This window comes from Plectrocnemia conspersa, unplaced genomic scaffold (genome assembly GCF_051122295.1).
Source record: "Plectrocnemia conspersa isolate PC_06_02 unplaced genomic scaffold, ASM5112229v1 ptg000014l, whole genome shotgun sequence".
Taxonomy (NCBI): Eukaryota; Metazoa; Arthropoda; class Insecta; order Trichoptera; family Polycentropodidae; genus Plectrocnemia; species Plectrocnemia conspersa.
Window position 1 is genome coordinate 19,800,842 of NW_028277178.1, and position 25,697 is coordinate 19,826,538.

General features: G+C 26.9%; 1 protein-coding gene across 1 annotated transcript in view; it reads left to right on the top strand.

Moving 5' to 3' along the window:
- Positions 1 to 1,661: 1,661 nt before the first annotated feature.
- The window catches only part of LOC148226461 (uncharacterized), a 40,556-nt gene continuing 16,520 nt past the window's right edge, over positions 1,662 to 25,697 (top strand). Inside the window, exons 1-9 of the mRNA XM_088204607.1 lie at positions 1,662 to 1,716; positions 1,771 to 1,843; positions 6,900 to 7,012; positions 7,091 to 7,273; positions 7,359 to 7,572; positions 7,684 to 7,895; positions 7,997 to 8,182; positions 11,288 to 11,438; positions 11,794 to 11,970. Of these exons, the coding sequence (XP_088060733.1) occupies positions 1,813 to 1,843; positions 6,900 to 7,012; positions 7,091 to 7,273; positions 7,359 to 7,572; positions 7,684 to 7,895; positions 7,997 to 8,182; positions 11,288 to 11,438; positions 11,794 to 11,970 (1,267 nt within the window). The 5' untranslated portion in view covers positions 1,662 to 1,716; positions 1,771 to 1,812. The remainder of the gene's footprint in view (positions 1,717 to 1,770; positions 1,844 to 6,899; positions 7,013 to 7,090; positions 7,274 to 7,358; positions 7,573 to 7,683; positions 7,896 to 7,996; positions 8,183 to 11,287; positions 11,439 to 11,793; positions 11,971 to 25,697) is intronic.

Sequence of the window (25,697 nt, forward strand, 5' to 3'; positions counted from 1 at the left end):
GTAAATTTATTGCTACTAAAAATAAAGCAATCAACAATATTTCCATTAAAAAATGAGCCTTGTATAATATATTCAAAGTTCAAGAACATTATTTTTGTTATTAGACTTTGGACTTGTTGTTTTTTAAAATATTGCACACCTATATTTTTATTTTGATACCTAAGCGAAAGAACAAGAACAGGCAGACGTCGCATCTCGTATATTGCTCCATAGTTAGTCTGCACTATGTCTCAAAAATATGATATTCTTACCGATTGGAGTACTGGTTGAAATGTTTTCTAACTGAATTTTGATTAATAGGAGAGCGCATAAACAATTATCACTTCTCAGAAGTCAAAAATTCACGTCAAAAGTAATAAAATCGTTTCGGCGCCGTCAATTCTCATTCTTCATTCGATTCTCACTTATTGTAAATCGTAATAATGTTTAAAAAAAATAGTCTAACGCTACATAACCGAACGTTTTCACTGTGACGGTGACGATTTTATTGCTTTTGGCGTGGATTTTTGACTTTTTAGAAGGGGTAATTATTTTTTTGCGCTCTTCTATTGGTTAAAAATCAGTTTAGATATGCTTCATTTAATTTTCACTTATTGTAAGCGATGGAATGATTTTATTGCTTTTGACATGGATTCTCAACAACGACAATTATTAAATTTTATTAATATTCTACTTTTGCCTCCCCCCCTTAAAAAACTTGAAATATCGTGCCTGAAAAAATGTAGAAAATAGTAAATCAGATTACTTGAATTTTAGAAGTAATATAGTACAGTTGTACTTGAAAATTAATGGAAATTTTGTAAAGAGGGGAGCGAGGGCAAAATCTAGCAGACGATTCCAGGTAATACATCGATACAAACTTTGTTAAAAAAATGCCACAATATGTGGTGTAAATTTACTCTTTCATATTCGGTAATTCATGTTTATCTAACGTCTGACTAGTAAATCTGAAGTTGCGGGTTCGAGCCCCGGTAGCGACACTCGAATTTCTATTTATAAAAATGCGCTATTATTAAAAAAAACTGGCCCCAGCTGCAGTGACATCTATAGATTATAAATTGTATAGAACATAATAATTTATAATTAATAATATAGATGTCACCGATTCCCAGACTTTTCAGTCTAGTGGTTAATACTTACTTGTAGGTATTTATTACGTCTGATTACTTACTCAGTTGGTACAGATTTGTCCGTTGTAACGCATTGGGCTTACGCATTTCAGGTTACAACAAAAGATTTATTAAAAATAGGAATATAAAAATTAAAAATTAAATATCATTTTGATTTATAGAAATTTTTGGTTAAAAATGCTATATTTTAACACTAGATTCTACTGCTAAAAAGACATACAGCTATTGTTTTGACTAACTTTTATATTTTTACTGTTCAAATATGGCAAATTTTCACAAAAATATAGTATGAATTATTAGTAATAAAATAATTTAAAAAAAAACATGTTTGATTAATCATCTTTTGTTTAAGTGATTTTATTGTTTTTTTCATTATGTAGTAATTTAAAATTACCACAATGAGTCAAATCATATTTATACAAAACTGAACAATTCTTATTTGTTTTGTGTAAACTTTCGCTCGCATATCGATGGTTATGTAACCCTGACCAAGCATTAACGTTAGCGTATGCAGATCCGGTGAAGAACCACAATAGTGATTTGGCTTTCGGTGGTGAGTGACCGCCTGCCGTTACAATCTTTAAATGTAAATATAAATAATTAAAAATCCAAGTATAACAAATAACAAATTGATTTACAGTGCCAGGTGAAACACATACAACGTTCTTAGTGTCCAACCATCATGCTTAAAATAATACTAGTATGTCTAGTGGGTAAGTTGAATATTTTATTTTAAATGTATTCTCGAGACAGAAAATAGTAATATCGCTTAATTTTGATACGAGAATATTTTGATATTGAACTATGAACTGTATTTTTTTATATAGATTGCTTAATGTTTTTTTAAACATATTTTTGATATGAGTATGCTAACCGCAAGATATGTATAACAAATTTATTATTACAAATCTACGTCGATGTTTTTTCGTTTTGTTTTTATATAACACTTGTATGATACACAATAATAAATAGTAATTTGCGGTTTGAAATATTGGCAATGGGTTAAAACGTATTTTTGTTGTTGTTAATACATAAAATTATCACTATTGAATCTAAAATACAAACGTATACGTAGCAAATGGTACAGGAATGTTTATGACAATTCTATTATATTACAATATAAGATATAATATTTAAAGCAATAATTATATTCACCTTCATTACCTTTTTAGTTACTAAATTTTATTGTAATATCATTATGAAATAAATAATTCCATGATTATTATTTACATGGTTGACTATTGCTCAATCCGGTTTTCATCGTTAGTAGTAGATAGTCTCTTGTCCAAGGCAAATTCTGAGAAGATACTGCAATCAAATTTTAAAAATACCTGAAAATATTATACATCTTAAAATACTATAGATTTAGACTGATAAAATATAAGCTGAGAATCAATTAAGGGTTTTCCTAAATTTTCCAATATTCTTTCTCGAAAAATCATTACATTAATAATCAAATTAAATTTAACTTTGTTTTATGGAACATATATTACGCATGTTTAAAACTTTAAAACTATTGTTAAAAATCAGTTTTGCGGATGTTGCCAAAAAAGCCAAGGTTGACAGATTTTTTGACTTGCTTACTTAACTACCGTGAATCCGTTGTCGGAAATTCCAAATAATTCAACAAAAAGATTTTATTATCAACGGGTAACAAAACGTGTTTTGCACTTCTTTTGTCGTTTTATCTTGATTTAGCACACTATGGTCAAACAATTTTTTTTAATAATAATATATATTATAATGATACTAATAAATAATATTTTATTTACTATCAAGTCGGATAGGTTAGGTTTTTATTTATATTTTAACATATATCTTAAATGTTCCAACAATATTTCAGTATACGTTGATAAAGTTCTTGCTATCTATCCGACACCATATCTTGAATAGTCGTCAGACAGGTTCTTCACTTTGCACGATGTGACCAGGGTCAAGAACAATGATCAATTGCTTTTTTTTGTACTTGAAAAACATAAATTAATAATAATTAAAGATTTCTTCTACACTCAATTATTGTTCATAATCAATTAGGTTTGATTTACACAATCGTTTGTTAAAAAAACCCAAAGTAGTTAAATAATCTTGGAATTTTAGTTGTATTTTGTGCAATTTAAAAAGCGAGTTTTCCTCAAAGATATTTTTGGATGATTTAGCAACAACATATTAAAATAAGTATATGAATGGCCTTAAGTGTGAATTAACTCCATAATTTAACTTTAAATGCAACTGTGTTTTTAAAAATTCTTTTTTTCACATATTCATTGATTCTTCTTATGCATTATTTTAATTAAACTCATTCAGAAACTGTTTCATGTTATTTTCATACTAACGGGATAACAAGTTCATTTAATTAGGGTTAATTGACTTTTTCTAGCATCAAGCTATAAACAGCGATTTATTTTATATAATGATGAACAACGATACATCGTTGTTTAGCATCGAAAGGGTTAAGTTCTTAAAAATAAATTAATAGTAATATTCTTGATTTATCTTAGCTTTTTATTAATGTTCTTTGAACAGAAAAAATTGCATCAGGTTTTCCACTTAAGCTTTTCTAACAGATCTGCTGACAAATTCTGGAGAAATTTTACAGCGATGTTTTCAATAATAATGAAGTTGTTTTAAAAAAAAATTCTGGATACTATTTTTATAACATATTTACACTGAGATTAGAGATGCTGGATTAACGTAGATATTTTTTTAATTTTGCACATTTGTAATTATGCTTGGATAGCTTTTGTCATTTTTTCTGATATATTAAAATATTTCATATCAACCGACAAATTCACAAGAAATATTATTCTTTACCTTGCAGAGCAATTAAAAACTTAAATTTAACTGTTGAACATAATTCGATGCATCGAAATTGTTTCATATATAAAATATATGCACAAAATTATCATAACAAAATAAAATACAATATATAGCAACTAATATCCGCTAGTTTTAGGAGTAACAGAAACACATATCAAAAATGTGAATCATAAATTGACGATTATAATATGATTGGATGTGATTTTAATTCCAATAATACAGGAACAGTATACTGTTTATTAGAAAATATATAAATTATGGTCCATCACGGTAAAGATTTTCGTGGAAAAAACTCCTATGTTATTTACTTTTGTACACAGATATCCAAATAGTAATCCAAACTCATTCTTGGAATTCATAAATTATATTACAGAATTCTGATAAAATTTTGAATACCATTTTAATTGGAGACTGGAATTTTAATTGGAACATATGTGAGGATTTTTAACTTCAAAAATAGAAAAATGGGCAAATTTATTTAGTTTACAACTAATAACTCGAGCACATTAATAAATTTAGTTTTTACCAATAGTTAAAGAGTACAATGTAAAGTGATACAATTTAAAGAATTACTGATATTTATGTATAAAAACATAATATAATTAAGGTCAATAAAATAATGATATTATTAAATATATTTTATCAAATTAAGATCAGAATTACAAAAATGTGACTAGAATATAGATAACATGAATGTTAATATAACATGGAACAATATTTATAAGAATATTGTAGATAATAAAATAAAAAGTCAATGTAATTTTAAAACAGAATATTACAACCCAAAACTGTGGTTTAATGATGATGTTAAAAATGCTTTAAAAAGAAGATTTGATTCATATAAAATGTTTCAAATAATAAAAACGAATATAATATAAAATCCTAAATGAAAAATGAAAAACGTACAAATTACATAGAAAAATGGAAAAGCATTAAGAATAGCTAAAAAAATGGTAGGAAAATACGATAGATGAAATAAAAAATGACCCAAATACGATGGGAAAAACAATAAAAAAATAATTAATCCTACTCATAAAAACGACATAATAAATATGAAGATTGATGGAAATATATGTAAAGATCCTCAGATAATAGCAAAAAAATGTATACATACTACATTGAAAGTATAGTAGAGATTGTGAATTCAATACCTCAGTATATTAATTTAGTACAATACAATAATGAAACATTGAATGTAAAATTTAGTGAATTTAAATTAGTATCTTTAAAATAAATTCACAACATGATTTGTGAATTAAAAAAATGAACCAGTACTGATGTTATTATATGTAAATATAATTTAAGAAATTTAGGAAATACTAGGAACTAAATTACATTATTTTTCAAATAAAAGACTCTCCGAAGAATAAATACCTGATAAATTGCTTTCGAAACAATAGACAGAATAATTATGTTAAAGAATTTAGATAATATCGGTATAAGTGAAATAGTATGATGGTTTATTAATTATTTAAAAAAGAGAAAGCAAAAAGTTAAAATAAGTTGTGTACCACATGGGTCTAAATTTGGACCATTGCTGTTAATAATATAAAAAAAAATGTAAAATACATATGTTTGCGGACGACACGTTAATATATTGCATATGTGATAATGTTTAAGAAGTTATAGAGAATTTAAATAATGAATTAAGTATAATAGCTCACCAATAAATTATTAAAATAAATTATATTATCAGTCACGCAGCGCCAGTCACTGATGCTGCGCGTTTGAAAGTCTATTTATATTATGTCTATACAGCGCAGTCATAGTCTATCTCAGGTATATAAAATATTTACTTTACGGGTTTCGATTCATCTACATATGAGGGATACACGTCCGTAGACAATGTATTTAATATACTTGACGACGCCAGGTTTCCGTTATAACGCATACAATGCATTTCTGTACCGATGACCGATAAAGTACCATCTTTGCACGTAGGCCCTTAAATAATTATTATAAGTATACACATTTCATATCTATATACCAAAACTGGTTTAACAAGTGTCTTGTATACACGTTTCTTATTCATTCTGGATATATATATATACATAATTTTTTTGCAGTTAAGCGTGATCACAGATAAATAAAATAGTTTACCCAATTTGTACTGACATGATATTACAATTACATTAAAATTCAATTGACATTAAAATTATTTGAAAGTTATTCTTGTATACGAATTAGGCATTCCACATTCTTACAGAATAATTCGAACCTTCGTATATCTGATAAATAAACATAGGAGTCCCACAGTCATCATGCTATTAGGCGGTGGAGTTATAATAGTTAGTCTTGGAAGTCAGAGTCTTCGCTGGCGGTCGAGTTGTATTATTGTCGGCTTTGATTTTTTGAAGCAGCTGCAAAAAATATTAATGTGTGAAGAAAATATTTTTTTTAAGACGTTCATTATTTAAAATAAATTATTATCAGTAGGAGGATATTCTTAATCATTGATGAATTCATTAAAAAAAATGTAGAAAGATTTGATATGCGTTTTATGATCGCTTAACTAATGAGCAATGTTAAGAAGTATTTAGATTTGTTATTGATAAGTCGATTTTTTAATGATAACATAAATAAAGAGATTTAAAAAAAATGTTTAGAAATATATTTAGAATTGTATCTCACGGATATGTACTTTAAATGTTTGTTGGTTACTTGTGTTTCTGAATACACGTTTATTGATCGTCATATCGTTTACATTATTTGTAATATATAATACTTAATACAAACTTAAAAAACATATAATCAATACTTGTGTGTATGAAAATGAAAATAAAGGTATTTAATATCAAAAACACGTTTAATATAATAATATTAAAAATAGATCTAAAGTTAACCTTGGGATAAAAATGTATGAAAAATAAAACAATGATTTTTATAGGAATGTCGTCGTTTACTTTATTTTAAAAAGCAATAATCGATAAAATAAATTTATATTTATTACAGGGACATTCCTATATACATCTGCCCAACAAATGTCCACCGATGAAATTGAAAATGTTTTCGGCGACATCTCAAATAATACTGAGATTGACAGTTTCGATTGGAATATTTATAAGGTAAGATAAAATAAATTTTATTTATAAACATTAGTATCACAATGTTTTTAATATGTTAAACACTAATTTCTTTTACAGAAAATTGCCAATCTGGGCATCCAAAATACGGTTCTATCTCCCGTGAGTTTGAAGGTTTGCATGGCCATCTTGTATGAGGCGGCTGGTGGAAAAACCAAAGACGAAATCAAACAAACCTTGGATTTCAATCAGAAAGAGACGTCGGTCAGACGCAAATTCGAATTTATATTGAACACTTTACAGGTTGAAAACACATCACGATCGACGTTTTACAAATTTATGTATTCGCTTCTGTATCTCAGTGAATATTTTTTGAATATAATTGTAGAAATCTAATAAACTTTACGAATTGGATTTGGGCTCCAGAATATACTTGGACGATAGTATTAATTCCAATCAAAAGTATACTACGATTATAAAGAACTCATACAAAACCTCCATAGTGAAACTGGACGCAAACAATCCTTACCAGGGTGCTGTTGATGCAAATATGTGGGTTCAAAAATTGACTCATAATAATATCGAATACTTAGTCAGCGAAGGTAAGATTTTAAATTAAAATTTATCTATAATCATAACAATCTTTAATTTACATTATTAAGTGGATCTATAAAAATTGAATTTATATTTAATTTTTTAACTTTTTTTTAAAGATGATTTGAAAGACACCGTTGTGTTGCTCATCAACACTATTTACTTCAAAGGCACGTGGAAGAATCAATTTTCTGACGCTGACACAAAGAGTGGAGTATTCAACGTCAATTCCACACACACAATAAATACTCTATTGATGAAGCAAACAGAGAGGTTCGAATATCACCGTTCTGAAGAACTAGAAGCCAAAATCATAAAACTGCCTTATCAGGTATATAAACACACACGATAACCTTTGCACTATTAAAATATATAAAGATTTTTTCCTGTTTTTAAACTTTACATATTTATTATTGTTTTATCTTTTTTCAGGGTGAAAATATTGCAATGTACGTGATGTTGCCAGATAGTATTAATGGATTAAAAACACTTGTATCTGCCATAAGTGCCCCATCTATACGCCGAGCGATGTTGTTGATGGAAGATACTTTGGTAGATTTGGTTCTGCCTAAGTTTAAGTTTGATTATACGTCGCGTTTCGTGACTCCCTTACAAGAGGTATAGTAACTAATTATTCCCATAATTAAACAGTATCACATTAAACATAGAAACAAAAATAAATTTAAAAAAAATATTTTTATATTGATTCTTTACTATGGATGCAGAAAGTATAGCAAATCAGTATATATTATATGAGGCTAAAACAATTTTAACAAATTCTCAAAATATTATAAACGTCACATGTTTTTTATACTAATTTGGAATTGCATAAAATTTATTAGTAACTAAAAAACACATTCTTTACAGTAAATATTATTAATTATGCGATAATGTTTTTATAAAATCCAATATATTTCTTAACAAGACTAGTTTTATCAATTTTTTTAAATTATGTATTCATTGCTCTTAAAAATAGCTTGAAATTATTATGTCTATATCAAGTCAAGCAAGTCAAGACAAACATTTAGTTTATCATAAAGCCGGTTTTTCGAGGGGCAGTAAAACCCAAGAATAAATTTTAATGTTATTTGGCAATTCATATAAATATTAAATATTATAGGAAACATTTATATGCAATGTTTAAACGTATTTAGATATTTATTTATTTATTAAAATTTAAACCATCGTGACCTGACAGGCAAACCCAATGCGTCACGATAGTCAAAAGTACTAATACATCATAATACATACAAATATAAACAAGACAAAACAACAGACACAAATCACCTCAACAGGTGTGCATTGTCCCATACGAACTGAACCAAAACTCCATATGTGCAAGAGAAAATGTCAATATTTCTATGGACAGAATTGAGCAGATAAATAGCCTTGGCCAGAGAAGAGTTGGCAAGTGCTCCAGTTCTAGACTTAACAGGCAAGAATAGTGGACGCGACCGAGAACTATAACCACCTTCAGGAGCCCACATTTGCAGCTGCTCGAGCACTGAAGGATTGTCTACGATGCCCTTGAGCAATTTCCAGAAGTGTTTAATTACATAAACACTTCTGCGAGTCGACAAAGAAACGTATCCCAGGGCTCCCAAAATAAAAGCTCTGGGAAACAAGAACGGATAATACCCGTATTCCTTCAAGTATAAATATCGAAAAAATTTACGTTGTACTTTTTCCAGCTTCAATTCATTACATTGATTCATTACGCCTGGGATCCAAATGATGGAGCTAGTTTCTAGTATGCTGCGGACTAGAGTATCATAAAGAGTGCGCAATACTAAAGTATTCCTGAAGTAACGCGCATTTCTCAAGATAAAACCGAGCATTTTTAAGGATTTGCTATGAGTCTCTGCAATGTGCTGGCTAAATTTCCAACGTTCTTCGAAAGTCACTCCTAAATCATTAGTTGAAGAAAACCTTTCCAGAAAATATCCGCTTAGATGGTATGAATATTTTGCCGGCGTTAATGACCTTGAAAATGAAATTGTGTGACATTTCTTTACACTGAAAGGCAATTGGTTATAGCAAGCCCATTTCCATATAGAGTTGAGATCCTCCTGTAGGTCGAGGGAATCAGAAATCGAATGCATTTTCTTGTAAATTTTCAAGTCATCTGCATATAATAAAAAATCTGAATGCTCTATTGCTGTTTCTATGTCATTAATGAACAATAAAAACAACAATGGACCCAAATTGGATCCTTGAGGTACTCCAGTAGGGGTCTTATATTGTTCTGAAAAGGAGTTATTATACTTGACGAATTGATATCTATTGGTCAAGTAATTTGAGAATAGATTTATGAGATCTTCAGTAAACCCGAAATTAGATAACTTTTTTACAAGTAAAGCATGGTTAACTTTATCAAATGTTTTTTCAAAATCTGTGTATATGACGTTCATGATACTACAATAGTAAATCTATTAATACCAAAATAAGTAGTTAACTGTTAAAAATAAATATCATATGTTCCGAATGCGATAGATCAACAAAATATAATCTAAGGCCTCTAACATTTAAAGAAGTGAAATAATTATATTGAAATCCAATTGTCAAATATATTAAAGCTTTATGGACAATATTTAATAGCCTGAAACCAATAGAATGAATATGAAATAATTAAAATTTAATGATTTATGATTATAAAAGAGTCCCAAAACTAATGAGCTTTATTAACCTACATCTATAATTATGGGGAGGTAGGAGTCAAATAATTTCTATGAATATAACGAGTGCCAGATGAGTTTTGATAGTAATGAATTAAAAAATAGTTAATAAATGTAATATTAAAACCTCTATAACCTACATATATACATATATGAATATAAAGAGTAAAATTATTTTATTTAAATCCTTTTAAGGGTGTTATAATACTGCAAAATGTATTCAAGTTTCATGGATAATATAGAATTAAGATTCGTAGATAACACCATAAGAACATAACATGTGTTAATCTGTAAAAATTAATTCATTTTGAAAACGAAGGATTAAAAAGTATTTCTTAAAATAAATTCATGTTCATAAGGGTGTCATATATTATATTATTGACAAATGTATTACAAGCTTGTAGGCAAAAATAATTTAGATTCGTAGATAACAACTTTTTAATAGCAATGCCTAGCAGTTACAATTAGATGAATCTTAAATATCTCGATATTTATTTTTGAACTGATATAATGGGGAAAGAATTATTCCATGTATCTTGTTTCTTGACAAGGTTGTATTTGATTGCTTAATATTTTTATAGACAATACATAATAATGATTTATAAATGATACCACGATAGTAACAGGCAAATATAAAAGTTGTGAAGATGAAATCTGTGACGAATAAATTATCAAATAATTGGAAAAATAATTTATAATCAAAAATTCATTTAGCAACATAAAATCATAACAAAAAGAAAATTGTGTACTTATTCATGCATTAAATTTGACGTATTTTATAAATCGTATTTACAGTGTCGTTCTTTAAGAAAGAAATACTTTTCCTTGCTTTAAAATTATGGGGATGAAATAAAGTTTTATTTTTAAGCAATAAACATTAAATTAATTCGATATATATTTGTGTAACTTTTAATTATATAATATATATTTTTCATTAGCTTTTTGCTAAATTTAACTGATCTAGGTTGAGAAGTAGTTTATAAAACGTTTTTGGTTTATAAATAAAATATTTTTATTGAAATCTGATACATTTACGTATTATTTGCAGTTGGGAATTCACTCTATATTCGAAAATTCAGCATCTCTACCATTGTTGGCTCGTGGTTCAGGACTAGCAAAGAAATTGGCAGTTTCTAATATAATGCAAAAATCTGGCATCCAGGTTAACGAAATGGGAACTACTGCTTTTGCTGCTACCGGTAACTATGCATTTAATTTTAAATTCACTCATTGAATTTTAAAAATAAATTTATGAGAAGAAATATTATATATGGATAATTTAAATTTAATTTTCTATTTTACATTTTGGTTAAGATGCATATATATTCATATAAAAAAATACAATTTTTTTTTATTGTAACTAACTTATTTACATATAAAAAAAAAATGTATTTAAATGCAACATAATTTACAGTAACGTGAGTTGCAGATTGCGGATAAATAAAAATTTATATATAATTTTTTTTAATGGTTTCAGTAATTACCCGTTTATTTCAATAATTTAAACACTGTATGAAATTTTATTAAATTACACAATTATTTTATATATTGCAGAGGTGACTCTCGTTAACAAATTTGGAGATGACGATGACGTTACTGAATTCAAGGCCACAAGACCATTTTTATTCTTCATTCACGAAACATCTACGAATCAGTTACTTTTCATCGGAACTGTAGATCATCCAACAATAATACCTGCCGTCACGACTACTACTGAGAACAAGCAAGAAGGTTAGTAATATTAGTCACTCTCACAAACGTAAAACTAAATAAGATTTTTCTTGAAACTGCCAAATTAATAGTTGCTTTAAGAAATATCATTAATATTGAGCTTTTCAAAAATAAGCTTCTTCCCTTCCACATTTTATTTAAAACTCATTTTGATTTGTAGATAAATATATATTTATTGCATTAATTAAATTTCCTTATTGCAATAAATATGTATATATAAAAATACATAAATAAATCGAAGATTATTGTATAGCGCATAAAATTTCACTTAATTCCATTAATATTTCAATTACATTAATCAAATACAGTACTTCTTTGCATCAGTATATAAATTAATGTTTTTGTTATAGGAAAGTTCAGATCAAGGAGGATCTAAAAGCAGGTTGAAAAAGCAATGAAAATATGACTACATTCTTATTTTACTGCCATATTATTATACACACGTACATAAAACTACAGCTGTGATTTTTTAAATTTCATTGTAACAGTAGAAAAAGCAATATTGTGATAAGTATGTGAGCAAAACACAATAACAATAAAAAGTGCTTGAAAATATTTTTTTTTTATTTCATACTAAGCGCATACACTAATCCTCGATTTATGATGGCATTAATAATATTTATTCAAACGTATACAATAGTATTTTTCTTAATTTACAATAATTTAATTTATTTAAATTAAAAATTCTAAAAGTGGCAAAAAACGCATCGTATTTAATGTAATTTATTTATACTAAAAATATAAGTAAATTTAATTTACGCTCTAATTAAAAAGGTCAATCAAAAATCAGTATGCATGTAATAGATTTTGTTTGTAATCTGACAGATATCCTCAGGTGTTGATAAAATAATTATTTGTCTTCTTAGAAGTGGCAGCATTCATTTTTAACTTGCAAAAATTATTGCAATTTGTATTATTAGTACTAGTTCGTTAGTTTAATTATTGCTATTTTTATTAATTAGTACTAGTTCGTCTTTGTTCGACATAATATCTGTCTAACGTGAACGAAAATTCCTTCTAAAAAAATAACAATAAATTTATATTTTATTGTTTCTTGAATTGGTCACGGTGTTTAGCTATGGAAGATAGGAGGGCTTAAGTATCGCGCCATTTCTCTCTCATCTCTCTTGCTAACGTTTCAATATCTAATGTTAAAGTCAGAATCTTGAGCGATCTCTGCCGATGAAGATTTTAACTGCGTAATTTTCGACTTGATGTTTAATTATTAAGGAAACAACAAATACGTGTTTTGTAATTTTTGTTTGTATGTGTATTTTTATATATTTTATTTATTCGCTTTAAGGTTAATTCACCTTGGTTTGAAACAGGTTTAAAATGGATTATATGTCATTAATAGCTATTTTTTATATTTCCATTTAACTGCAATGAATAGCGAAAAAACTATTAACTTTTCTGTTATTTATTACAGTTATATTTTTAATTTGTGGTTGTAAAATTGATATTGTGTTTTACAATTGCAATTTTTTGTTCGCGTATTTGTGTTTAATCCCTATTTGTTTTATCCAATATAAATATTTTTGCAATTGCTACACAAAATTTGATTAACTCGTTGAGATTTATTGGATATTTTGTCATACCTACTTCGTAAAATTGTTTTTATTTTGTTAAGATCATATATTATAAAATAGTTCTGACGTCCTATTTAAAAAAAAAATTGATAAATTGGATGTTGTTGAATTTTAAAAAGCCAGCAAAGCAAAAATAAACTACAGAAATTCAACAGTAAATTTAATGTAAAAACTTTATAAATAACTTTTTAAAAATAATTTTTAATTTAAAAAAAAAGTTTTTTCCAGTAAACAATAAAAAAATATGAACAATTTACAAATCACCAAATTAAAAGTAAAAATTACCAATGGCAATTGCGACAAAATATACAATATATTAGATGTATTAGATGTATTAGATATATTAGATATATATATATATATATATATATATATATATATATATATATATATATATATATATATATATATATATATATATATATAAATATATATATATATATATATATATATTTAAAAAAAATATAATTACGTGATTTAGATCGCGTTTTTCCTTGGAATCTCAGTCTCGATTAGGGATTCTAATCCCGGGCCAAAATTTTGATCCCGGGATTTGGGTATTGCAATTAGTCGATCCCAGGACCAGTCCCGGGATAATTTTCATGCTATTTTATCGATAAAAATAATTTAAAATGAATAATACAATATATTTTTACATCTGTTTTTTATAGCGTACAATGTATAAAGTACGTATAATTTTAGTCTTGGGCTTAAAATAGAAAATAATATAATAAAAATAAAAAAGGGAAGGTCTTATATATTTATTTGAGAAGAAAAAAAATAAACTTTTGACAATGTATGTACATATGTACATTCATAGACACAATTAATTGAAAACATTATTTTGAATAAAACTCACAAAGTAACATCAAAGCATCAAGTGTTTTATCATTTAGCCTTGATCTGATTTTGGTTCCTAAGCAGCCTGCTGCTGAAAAAGCACGTTCAGACTCACAGACTCAAAGATTCACAGATGACACGTGCAACTCGCGCAAGTTTGTACACGAAATATAACGATGTTATCAATAGTAATTCGATTATGCTTGATAAATCAACCAATCCGAAAAATTCAGGATTATGTTTTATAATCCCGGGACTCATCGGGTATTGAAAATCGTTCGGGATCCCGGGATCTCGGGATTCGGGATCCCGGGATTGGAATCCCTAGTCTCGATATATTTCGCCAAAATATTTTTGGCATCATCAGGAGATTTTTATTTTTTATATACCCCTTTTTACATTCCACAGATAGTTTTATAATTCGCATTCAAAAACACTTTGGTGAGATTGAACTATTGCCCTATTTTGCTCCGCGGATAAAAGCGATCTAAATCACATAGTTATAATATTTTTTCAATATATATATATACACACACACACAAAAATAAATAAATAAATATTAATTTAAAAAATAACTATTACAATAAGAGATGACACAAAATCCATTAATCCATTTCAAATACTTGGTTATCTGTTGTTGTAAGCCAAGCTAAATAAAATTGGAATACCAATACACATAAAATAAAGTGAAAAACAACGCAGGTAAAAACAAGACTTCGCTCGAGAAGATGACTCCAACATCGAGGTCAAAACGTCAGCAAGAGAGGTGAAAGAGAGAGAAAAGGCGCGATACTCAAGTAACATGTTGAATTTCAGCAAAAAAACTTACATTTTATTGTAACGTTTGGAAAAGTCTATTATTCCTAATATTCGAATCCGTATTGTGAGATGAAGAGTCTCTTCAAAAAGTGAGCTAAATTAGATTGCGATGACCTCCGAAGCTAATAATACAAAATTTTTAAGTAGCGATAAATCTTAAAAAAAATAATATTCACAAGGACGATATTGATATAAAAAAATCGTTTCAAGAACAAAGTCAAATGAACCAAAAATGAAGTACTTCTTCAAAGATAATGTGTTATATTTTCATTATAATATAAAATCGCGATGACCTCCGAAGATAATATTATAAATAAATAAATTTATTAATAATAATAAAAATAGATGCTTTTTAAGTACTTAAAATCAAATGGACCAAAAATAGAGTACACATCCGAAGATATTGAGTAATCTTCGAAACATTAGTTACTCATTTCAAAGTAAGATCGCGACAACAATAACAAACCGAAGCTAAAATTAAAATATGTATTTAAACATATGTATAATACTTGCTTTAGTATTTTTCAATGTTTGCTACAAAACCGGTTATATACAATGCGTACCCGTACACATTTACCATTAAAATACAAACTAAAATTTTTTGATGATACAATAGAAACATCATATACAAAGTATAAAGATTCATATATGGAATGTTATAGCTTTCCTGTATATGTACTTCAAGATAAATAGAAAAAATGAAAACTTGTTTAGCAAGGGTTAAAGCATATGAACATAAAATACCATCATGAGTCATCTCATTTTGATCACGACTGAAAATAAATAATTCTTAATGCAACGCCTATATATTGTGGGTATATATCTTCAACGTATTTTGATAAACCCCGAAGATTGAATATCACGATTAATGACGATTAGGAAAGACCAAAATCCCCAAGTTAGCCGTTTGGTTAAATAATAACTTCCGTTGAATCGTGAGATCTATATCGGTCACACACTAATTGATTTTATTGCGAATTTTTAATTAATCAATCAATTAAACTTTTAATGATTGGAAAACTCCAACTCAATATTCATTTGTTATGTAGTGATAAATTAAGTCATGTTTAATTTTTACTGTAATAATATGTAGTATTATATATACGTCACACATGAGTCGTATTGCAAAAACTATGATATATGCCTAAATTATGTTTAATTTTTTTACCTTATCTACCACAATTTTTTTAATTAGAAGTGTGTTTTTTATTGTTTTATTTACTTTAAGTATTAAATGAGACATTTTCTTACTAAAAAATCTTGTCATGTAATATAATGTGTCATTAAGATTATTAAACAAATATTTCTACTCGTTGAATTACCCGTATGTTTTTTTTTCTATTCATTACTCATAAAAACATTATTATATTGACTTACTCAGAAATATTCAGAAAGTAAATTTTACGTGAAACTGATCGATATAATTTTGGCTGCTGTTGGCACAAATTGGTGACATTTTTTTTACCATATTATTAGAAAAGTTCTTTCCAGAAAATAGACTGAAAAATTAAGAGCAAGATTAGTGTTATATGGAGGATGCGTGTGGATTTTTTTTGTTTTTTTTAGACAACAGCAACTCATTTAATGGCAGCATTTTTTTAAATACTTGATCGTTAGTAGCCCATTGTGACTAAATATTGTTCCAATGAATCATTTCCTGCACAAAAAATTGCTCAATCAACTAAATTCTCAAGAAAATGTGATGTACATTTTGTTTAAATATGTTACAAGCAAGTAATTAATATTTGGCGTTGCTGTATCATCTCAAGGCTGAACTTTTGCACACTCATTGAGAGGCGCTGCCACCTTGTAACAGCCGTTTTATCAATCGATGTGCGTATGTTTGTTGTTCTATTTTATTAAATAAAATATTTATATTTCACTCACACCTTCACAACCTTTATAGGCGACTCTGTATAAGGACAGATTTCTATCACAAATTTAAAAAAATATTCTTGCTGATCATATAAATTATAAGAAGGCTTTATGTTTGACTTGCCTGCTTTACCCTTATGAAAACAAAACATATTATAAAATATAGAAATGCAAATTAATAAATATGATTTGGTATTTTTGTCGCTACAGACGATAAAATATTTGGACAAGAGCCTGCGTAGTTTCTTTTTCATATGATGGGAATTCCTGTATGTTTTGTATCATGTAAACAAATAATAATTCTCGCATAAATAATGTATTTAATTCGCACTTCTTGCGCGCCTACGGCTTTGTACAGTATCTATAATAAGCTAGTATTTAATATAATTTAATTCATTTCCACGATCGCATTCGTTAAGCAACGATTGTCATCACTCTTCGCTTGAATCACTTTAATAAAGGTATAATGTTTATATTTGTATTTTCTGATTAAACTTGTCCATTATACCTGGAAAGTACTATATAACATCACGGATAATACCGTTTTTTAAATAGAATAAATGTATTTATCGTTTTTATAGTATTGTTAGTATAGAAAAATAAAAAGCAAAATAGCACTATCCAATTCAATATTTTTCATTTTATGTTTATATAAATTTAAAGAAACGTGTGTTTCAATATGGATTTCAAAAATTTGCATTAACAAAACATGGAGATTAGTTAATATAAGATAGTATACATCTCTACGCGTATTTTAACTTACGGCTCGAATTAACTTACTTTTTATAACTTCGTAGAACACCCAATTGGCTGAACCATACAATTATTTTATTTATTAATTTATTTAGCTTAATAGCTAATCTTTTACATCAAACAACTTTAAGTATATAAACATATATAAAAAATATATAAAAAATACACAACAGAAAATAAAAATATACACTAATAAGACTTAATATTATAATTTAATTCTATACGTACTAAGGTGTTTTTTAATTCCATTTAGGAAACCCGTTATATTTTTGCTTTTTCGGATTATTCTTGGAACACTATTATACACCTCAAAACCTCCGTACATAACTCCCCTAGCCGTACTCGTTTTCTTATACTTATCTATCTTTAAATTTTCTCTATTTCTAGTATTATATTTATGTACATCTCTATTTCTTATTAAATACTTATTAAAATATTCTGGTAACATATTATTTTCTAACTTATATATAAATGCTAAAACATTCATACTCAATATTTTTTGAACATTCAACCATTCTAATCTATCAATCATACTTTTACAACCAGTTAATCTATTTTTATTTAAGATTACTCTCATTGCCCTATTTTGTTTGTCTAATTTATTTAACATATTTAATAGTGTTGCACAATAATTAAAATGGGGCAATATTATACTATTGTAAATTTTTTTTTTGTATTTATACTTAATATATTTCTTATTCTAGATAATTAACCTATTTTTCTACTAATTTTTTTTAATATTTAATTACAATGTTCTTTAAATTTTAATTTTGTATCAACAATTACTCCTAAATATTTTATACTATCCACTATTTCTATACTAGAGTTATTTATTACTATTTTGATATTATTATCTAACACATTTTTATAATTAATAAACATACATTTAGTTTTATTCTCATTTAATTTAAGTACATTATTCTTTAGCCATATTTCTAATATACTTAATTCATTATTTAAATTATTTACAATTTCTTTAATATTATCACTTATGCAATACATTAATGTGTCATCCGCAAATAGATGAATTTTACACTTTTTCACGTTATTAACTATATCATTTATATACAATACAAATAACAATGGTCCCAATTTAGACCCTTGTGGTACTCCATATGACACTAATTTCTCTTCAGAATATACATTATTTATTTTAACTTTTTGTTTTCTTTTATGTAAGTAATTATTAAACCATCTTAAAACTATATCACTTAAACCTATATTCTTTAACATTATTTTTCTGTCTATTGTTTCGAAGGCTCTCTTGAAATCCAAGAAAACTGCTCCCATGATTTTGTTTGTATCCTTAGCCAACAACCAATCATTTATCACTACTTGTAATGCAGTCTCAGTGGAATTTTTTTCTCTGAATCCCGATTGTTATTCACATATTATGTTTTGAGAAGTAATAAATTCCTTTAATTGTTTGATTACTACTTCTTCTATTATTTTTTCTATACACGGTAGCATGTTGATTGGTCTCATTTCTTCAATTTTTTTACTATTTTTTATTTTAGGTATAGGTACAATAGTAGCAATTTTTAAATTTTCAGGCATTTTTCCTAAGGAGAGTGCTTTATTTATTAAATAATTTAATTTAGTTCCTATTATTTCCCAAGTTTCTTTAATTATATTTATATCTAGTTCATCAGTACTAGTTCCTTTTTTAAATTTACATATTATGTTATGAATTTCATCTAATGATACTGATTTAAATTTACTAAATTTTACAATTATTGCTTTATTATTATATTGTACTAAATTACTAAGCCTAGGTATTGAATTCACAATTTCTTCCATGCTCTCAATGTAATATGAATTCATTTTTTCTGCCATTATATAAGGATCTTGATATATATTTCCATTAATTTCCATTTTTATTATGTCGTTTTTCTGAGTTGGATTAATTAATTGTTTTATTGGTTTCCACATCTAATTTGGATCATTTTGTATTTCATCTATCAATTTTTCATACCATTTCTTTTTAGCCATTCTTAATACTTTGACTGCCATATTTCTACATTGTGTGAATGTTTTCCATTTTTCATTAAATACTTTATATTCTATTTGTTCTGTTTTTATTATTTGAAAAATTTTGTATGACTCATCTCTTTTCTTTATAGCATTTTTAACATCATCATTGAACCACGGGTTTGTGTTGTAACGATATTCCTTTTTAAAATTATATTGACTTTTTGTTTTACAATCTACTATATTCTTATAAATTTTGTTCCATATCATATTAACATCCATATTATCTACATTCCAGTCACATTTTTGTAATTCTAATCTTATAATATATAATAAAATAATATAAAAATTGTTTTTACACACTTATATACATAAACTGTCGGACCTTAGTAATGCAAATGCTAGAAAACTGATATTACTTAATGTCCAAATTCTTTTGTATTTTTATAATAAATAAATTAAAATCTATTTTTTTACACTAGGGAGATTGATTAAAATATTAAGAAAACAAATAGTATTACATATTTTTGACAAGAAAACTACAGCTTAATCATTATTTAATGTGTTTTACTCAATGGTAGATAATGTCATTTGAGCAATTTCTTAAATTGAATATACAATATTTGATTATAAATAGCTAACGATATGTTTATAAACGGAATTGATGATATAACTTTTAATGTTTCGAATATACGATAGATAAAATATAGTTTTTCCTAATTCTCCACAGATTAGGTTACTCATGTATGTACATAACAACATATTTTTGATTTAAAAAATCTTGTCCGTTGTTTTGATATTTGTCCTAATAAACAAAGTTTTTTGAAATGTTTTCCTACAAGAAAAATATCAATATATATTTATGGTATGTTAATTATACAATTTAGCATGCGTTTGCGTAAATATTACATTGTATTTGTCTCCCATAAAAAGTTACTATATTTTCTAGCAGTTTTCGAGCAAAGTATAATCTATTGTAGTACGGTTAATACACGATTTTTCATATAAAGTGCCACTTAATAGAAGTATTTTAGATGGGAGGTACACATGTGCACACATCGTGCAAATTGTTTTAATATACAATATTTTCTAGAAGTTAATGTGTACAATCCTAGTTTTTATATAAGAAAGCTCAAAAATATTATTAATAGTGTCATATTATTTGAACTATTTAAGTTAAAAAAAGTAGTATATTCAATAAAACGAGACTTAAATTAAAAATATAAAGATTGCAGTATATATAGTATATGATTAAGCAAGATATTGCTTTATATTTTGTAACGATCACTATGTTCATAATTGTTTTTACAATTGTGTATATTATTACTATTTTAAGTTTTATTAATTAATAATAACAATTTATAGTTATGTACGTTAGTATACAATATATATTTATATTTTTAGATGGAAATTTAAGGGGTTTAAAAGTAATATCGATCTACTAACCTCACATGTTTGACGCCGATGTTCTTAGCGATTTTTGTATGATCGTTTCTTTAAGATTTTTATTAGCCATCGCATTTTTATCACAATGCAAGTTTAATTGCAGCGTTATAATCCTACCTTTTAATAATAATATGAATATTACTGGACCTTTGTGGGTCATTTAAAGTTGCCAGAGTATTTCCTTTAAAGATATTATTTATTTATTTCACAATACAACCTATATTATTAGGTCTTACATTGCAACCATAAAAAAAAATTCAATCTCGTCGACTTCTTCATAAGTCGGCAAAATTGTAAAGTTTTTCCTAAGTCAAGATAATTAAAATAGGAACATAGAGAAATACATACTTGAATACAAGCTATTGATTTTAAATCATTTACTCTTTTCGAAAAATAATAAAAAAATAAATAAGATAACATAAAGATAATCGTACATACTTATTAAGGTGTGCTGTTCAATTTAGGGAAAATATTTTATATCTCTACCTAAATTCAAGCTAGGTCTTGTCGAAGTCACCGATTCAAGAGATTAGTAAATTAATGTTATTTTGCCTTATGATTTAATAATATATTTAAGTATGATTTTGCAAGTGTTCATTAATTTTTAGTAATAATCTATTATACAGCCTTTTAAGGCTATGAATGTTTACAAAGGGTGGTTTTTATCACTTAATTATGAAAAAATGTTATATCGGTGTTTACTACGCTTGTTTAATTAGCTGTGAATATTTTTTTGACAACGCGCTTCTCTTGCTGCACTTTGGTCTTAGTGTCGCAATAGCGGTGAGCTTTTGCAATATGTTGATTCAATTTAAGAAACTTTTTGATAATAAAAATGTGTGACAATTGTAATCGAATTTTTATGTAGTATTCCTTATTTTATGTTTTATACAGCGCTAGTTTATTGATATTTTTTATTTTAATTATTTAGTGTACTGAACCTTTCAAGTTTTTTGTATTTTGAGTTTATTGATAATTTTTATTTTAATTATATAGTGTACTGAACCTTTCAAGTATTTTATTGTAGCTTTGTCTCTGTTGCACATAAGAAATGATTTTATCTCATAAAAAATATATTCTTAAAAATGGAATAATAATCTAAATTTTAAGTTCAAGGATAGATGGAGCTAATAATGTGTAATAAAAAATATAGGAATAAATTGCTATATTATAGTTCGAGGCCATATTATTAACTAACTGCAAAAAGTATTAAATTATTCAGTCTCCACTCACGCGTTAAGGGAATCAAATGATGCATGCCTAATTTGGGGTCTCAAGTTTTATCTAAAAAACTGATCAAGGTTGTTTATAATGTTTACTTTAAGCTTATTTTTAATATTTAGTAAGACTACCCTTAGCTTTAATATACAAACTGTATTCGCGAGTATTATATGTTATTGAAGCGTTAAGGTGATTTTTACCGTTATATTATATTTCGGCAGGATCACACCAGCCATCTTCGGACGAAAATTATTCCGGAGATGGCGATTTACACTTACTTTATTTATATATATTTATTTATATGAATTCCGAGATTAATATATATATATATATATATATATATATATATATATATATATATATATATATATATATATATATATATATATATATATATATATATATGTGTACCCTCACTGCTCCATGTAATCTTTCCCTGCGCGATGTAAAAAAAAGTGTACTCTAAAAAAATGTGAAAACTCCTGAAGATGCTGGGATAATCTCCGGCGAAATATAGAGAGACTCATTCAAAAAAACGACGCGAGTAAAACACGTAAATAATTTTTCTTTTAAATATATATATATATATATATATATATATATATATATATATATATATATATATATATATATATATATATATATATTTAAATTATATTCGAATCATATGTGATATTAATATCGTTTCTGGGAATTTATTAATTATTATTTAATTAAAATTCTAATGAATAATCACAGATTAGGTTTTCCTAGATTTTCCTAATCTGAGAATAAGTAAAATACATAATTATTAATATTAATTTTTTTATGATTTACAGTCTTAATGCCTTATAGACCCAATAATATCGGTATTTTTATTATATTAGTTAGTCAGACTGATCCGTTTTCGTAAAAAATAAAATAAATAAAAATTAAATTTCATTTTACATACATAAATATTTCAGCCAATTACATTTTTTAAATGGGAGGAACATACTATCGTTAAAATGTTTATTTATGTGCATATATAGTGTTTATGATTTCTCTGTTTTCATTTCTGGAGAAAAGAAATTCAATACAATATTTCTTAATAGTTATTGAGAAAGTCATTGGTAATCTTATGTATTCTCAACAATAAAAAAATATTTATGTATATATATATATTTTATTTGCTTTATACCCTTACACGTCAATACAAGCTTGGTATATATGATGTCATAATAAAATAAAACTTAATTACGCATTATGTTATATAAAAACACCTATTTATATAAACCAAATATATGTTGTAATAAACATACATTATTCCAGTGCGTTTTTTAGTTATAAAATTATTCACAGTCGAGTAATTCTGCTTGTTTTTAATGTAAGTGTATTTATATACTAGGCATTCCTCTATAGTGTGAAGCATTTGTGTATTGATAAATTCAGATAATTGGCAAAATATACAATTTTTTATAGTAAATGAAATTTTTAAATATATTTTGGTAGCGTTCAGAGTTTATGTTTATTTACTACAAATCATGTTGCCACAACACGTTCAAATGATATTATTTTCTTGGAATTATACAGCAGATTAAAATCTTGATATTGAAGATATTTTATGATAAAATAAATATTTTTCTATGTAATACAATCATATTAAAAATTTAAAAAAATACACTTTTGTAGATTTATACAGATTTTCATAAAAGCGTTTGTATATTTTGTCTATGTTTTTAGTCTGCTTTTATTTTAATTTTTTTTGGCAAATGTGTGAATAAGTAAAGAGGTCAAAAATTTCAAATAAAATATACCTCTTCTTTAAAAAAAAATATTGAAAATCGTATGTTAATTTGATTTATTTGTAAATATTAGCAGTTAGTTGGCGGAAATGGATTAGCGATTGAACGGATATCGCACGAGCGAAGGACGCGATGCGATGTAGTACGAAGTACGAAGGCGATTATGCAGGATAACGTTTTCGGTTTTTCCCGAGCCCCCACCGCCGCGCCGCGTCGTCTCTCGTTCGAGGCTACAATACTCGGACATCGACGCGCGGACATTCATTTGAGTCGCGTTCGTTGCGTCGACTCGACACAATTTAGCTTTCTTATAATACACATACCGAAAATGAAGCCGACGACGCTCTTCATATTAACTGGTATGTACTAAAAGTGACGTTCAAACGCACGCGCATAGTGACGCGCCGCTTCCTCTCCAAATCGAAATAGTAACCGAACGCGCCCTCCGTTACAAGGGGTGCGTTACCCTTTTAATGCGTTTTCGGCAAAACGCTAAAGTCGTTGTTATTTTCGTCACGAAGCGCGCCGTAACGACGTTAATTATAAGCGCGTTAGCGTCTGTTTGTTACAAAACCAGTTCTCGATCGACGAATTTTAAACAATTTCCAACAAATTAAAATGGAGATTTAAAATCGACGCCACAATTCGCGGTGACGTAAAAAAAGCGTTTCCGCGGATCGGCCTGCGGTTTACAATTTTTAAAAGGCAAAATCGTGTTTTTCATTTGCATTGTAAAAATGTGCGTATGTGTGTATGTTAATCGCCCGTGTTAAAAATACGTTTCGATTGAGTCAGACAGTGGAAACAAGGTAATTTCTTGAGTTTTAACCTTGGATTTGCAGACCGGCTTCAGCGATGCGACTCTCGCGCGAATCAGTGCCGCAACGACTTAATTAAATGCATAAGGACAAAGCCCAGGGAGTAAAATATAAAATAAAAAAAACAACTTACGTCGCAGCTGTTCAGTGCTACATAAAAAAAATTGTTTATCATCATTTCGTTAAAAATGTAATCAAAATCAATTAGATATATTAACTAAATAAATTAAAAAGTAACATATAAACGTCTTCGAATTCCAAACTTTTTTTAAACGCAGAAACCTTACGAATTGTGGACGATTATATTCTAATATCGGAAGTGGAACCTATCTTGTTACTATAATTTGTTTTTATCGCATCATCATGTAGTGCAAAAATCCGCTTAGAAGTACGTAGTACAAAAAGCCAGTAGACGAAAAAACTCCCTTTTGGATGATCATATTTTTAGATATATTCTTTTACGTCAATCAAATTTATATCTAACTGTTTAGATTTAGTTTTCAGACCGATGAGATTTTAATATTCTAAAATAGAAAAATCTTCTGTTTTCTTACGATTAAAAACCCGATTGCTATTATTATTGACTTAGTCCAAGATATATTTAATGTCAATGTTATTATTTTTATTATTAG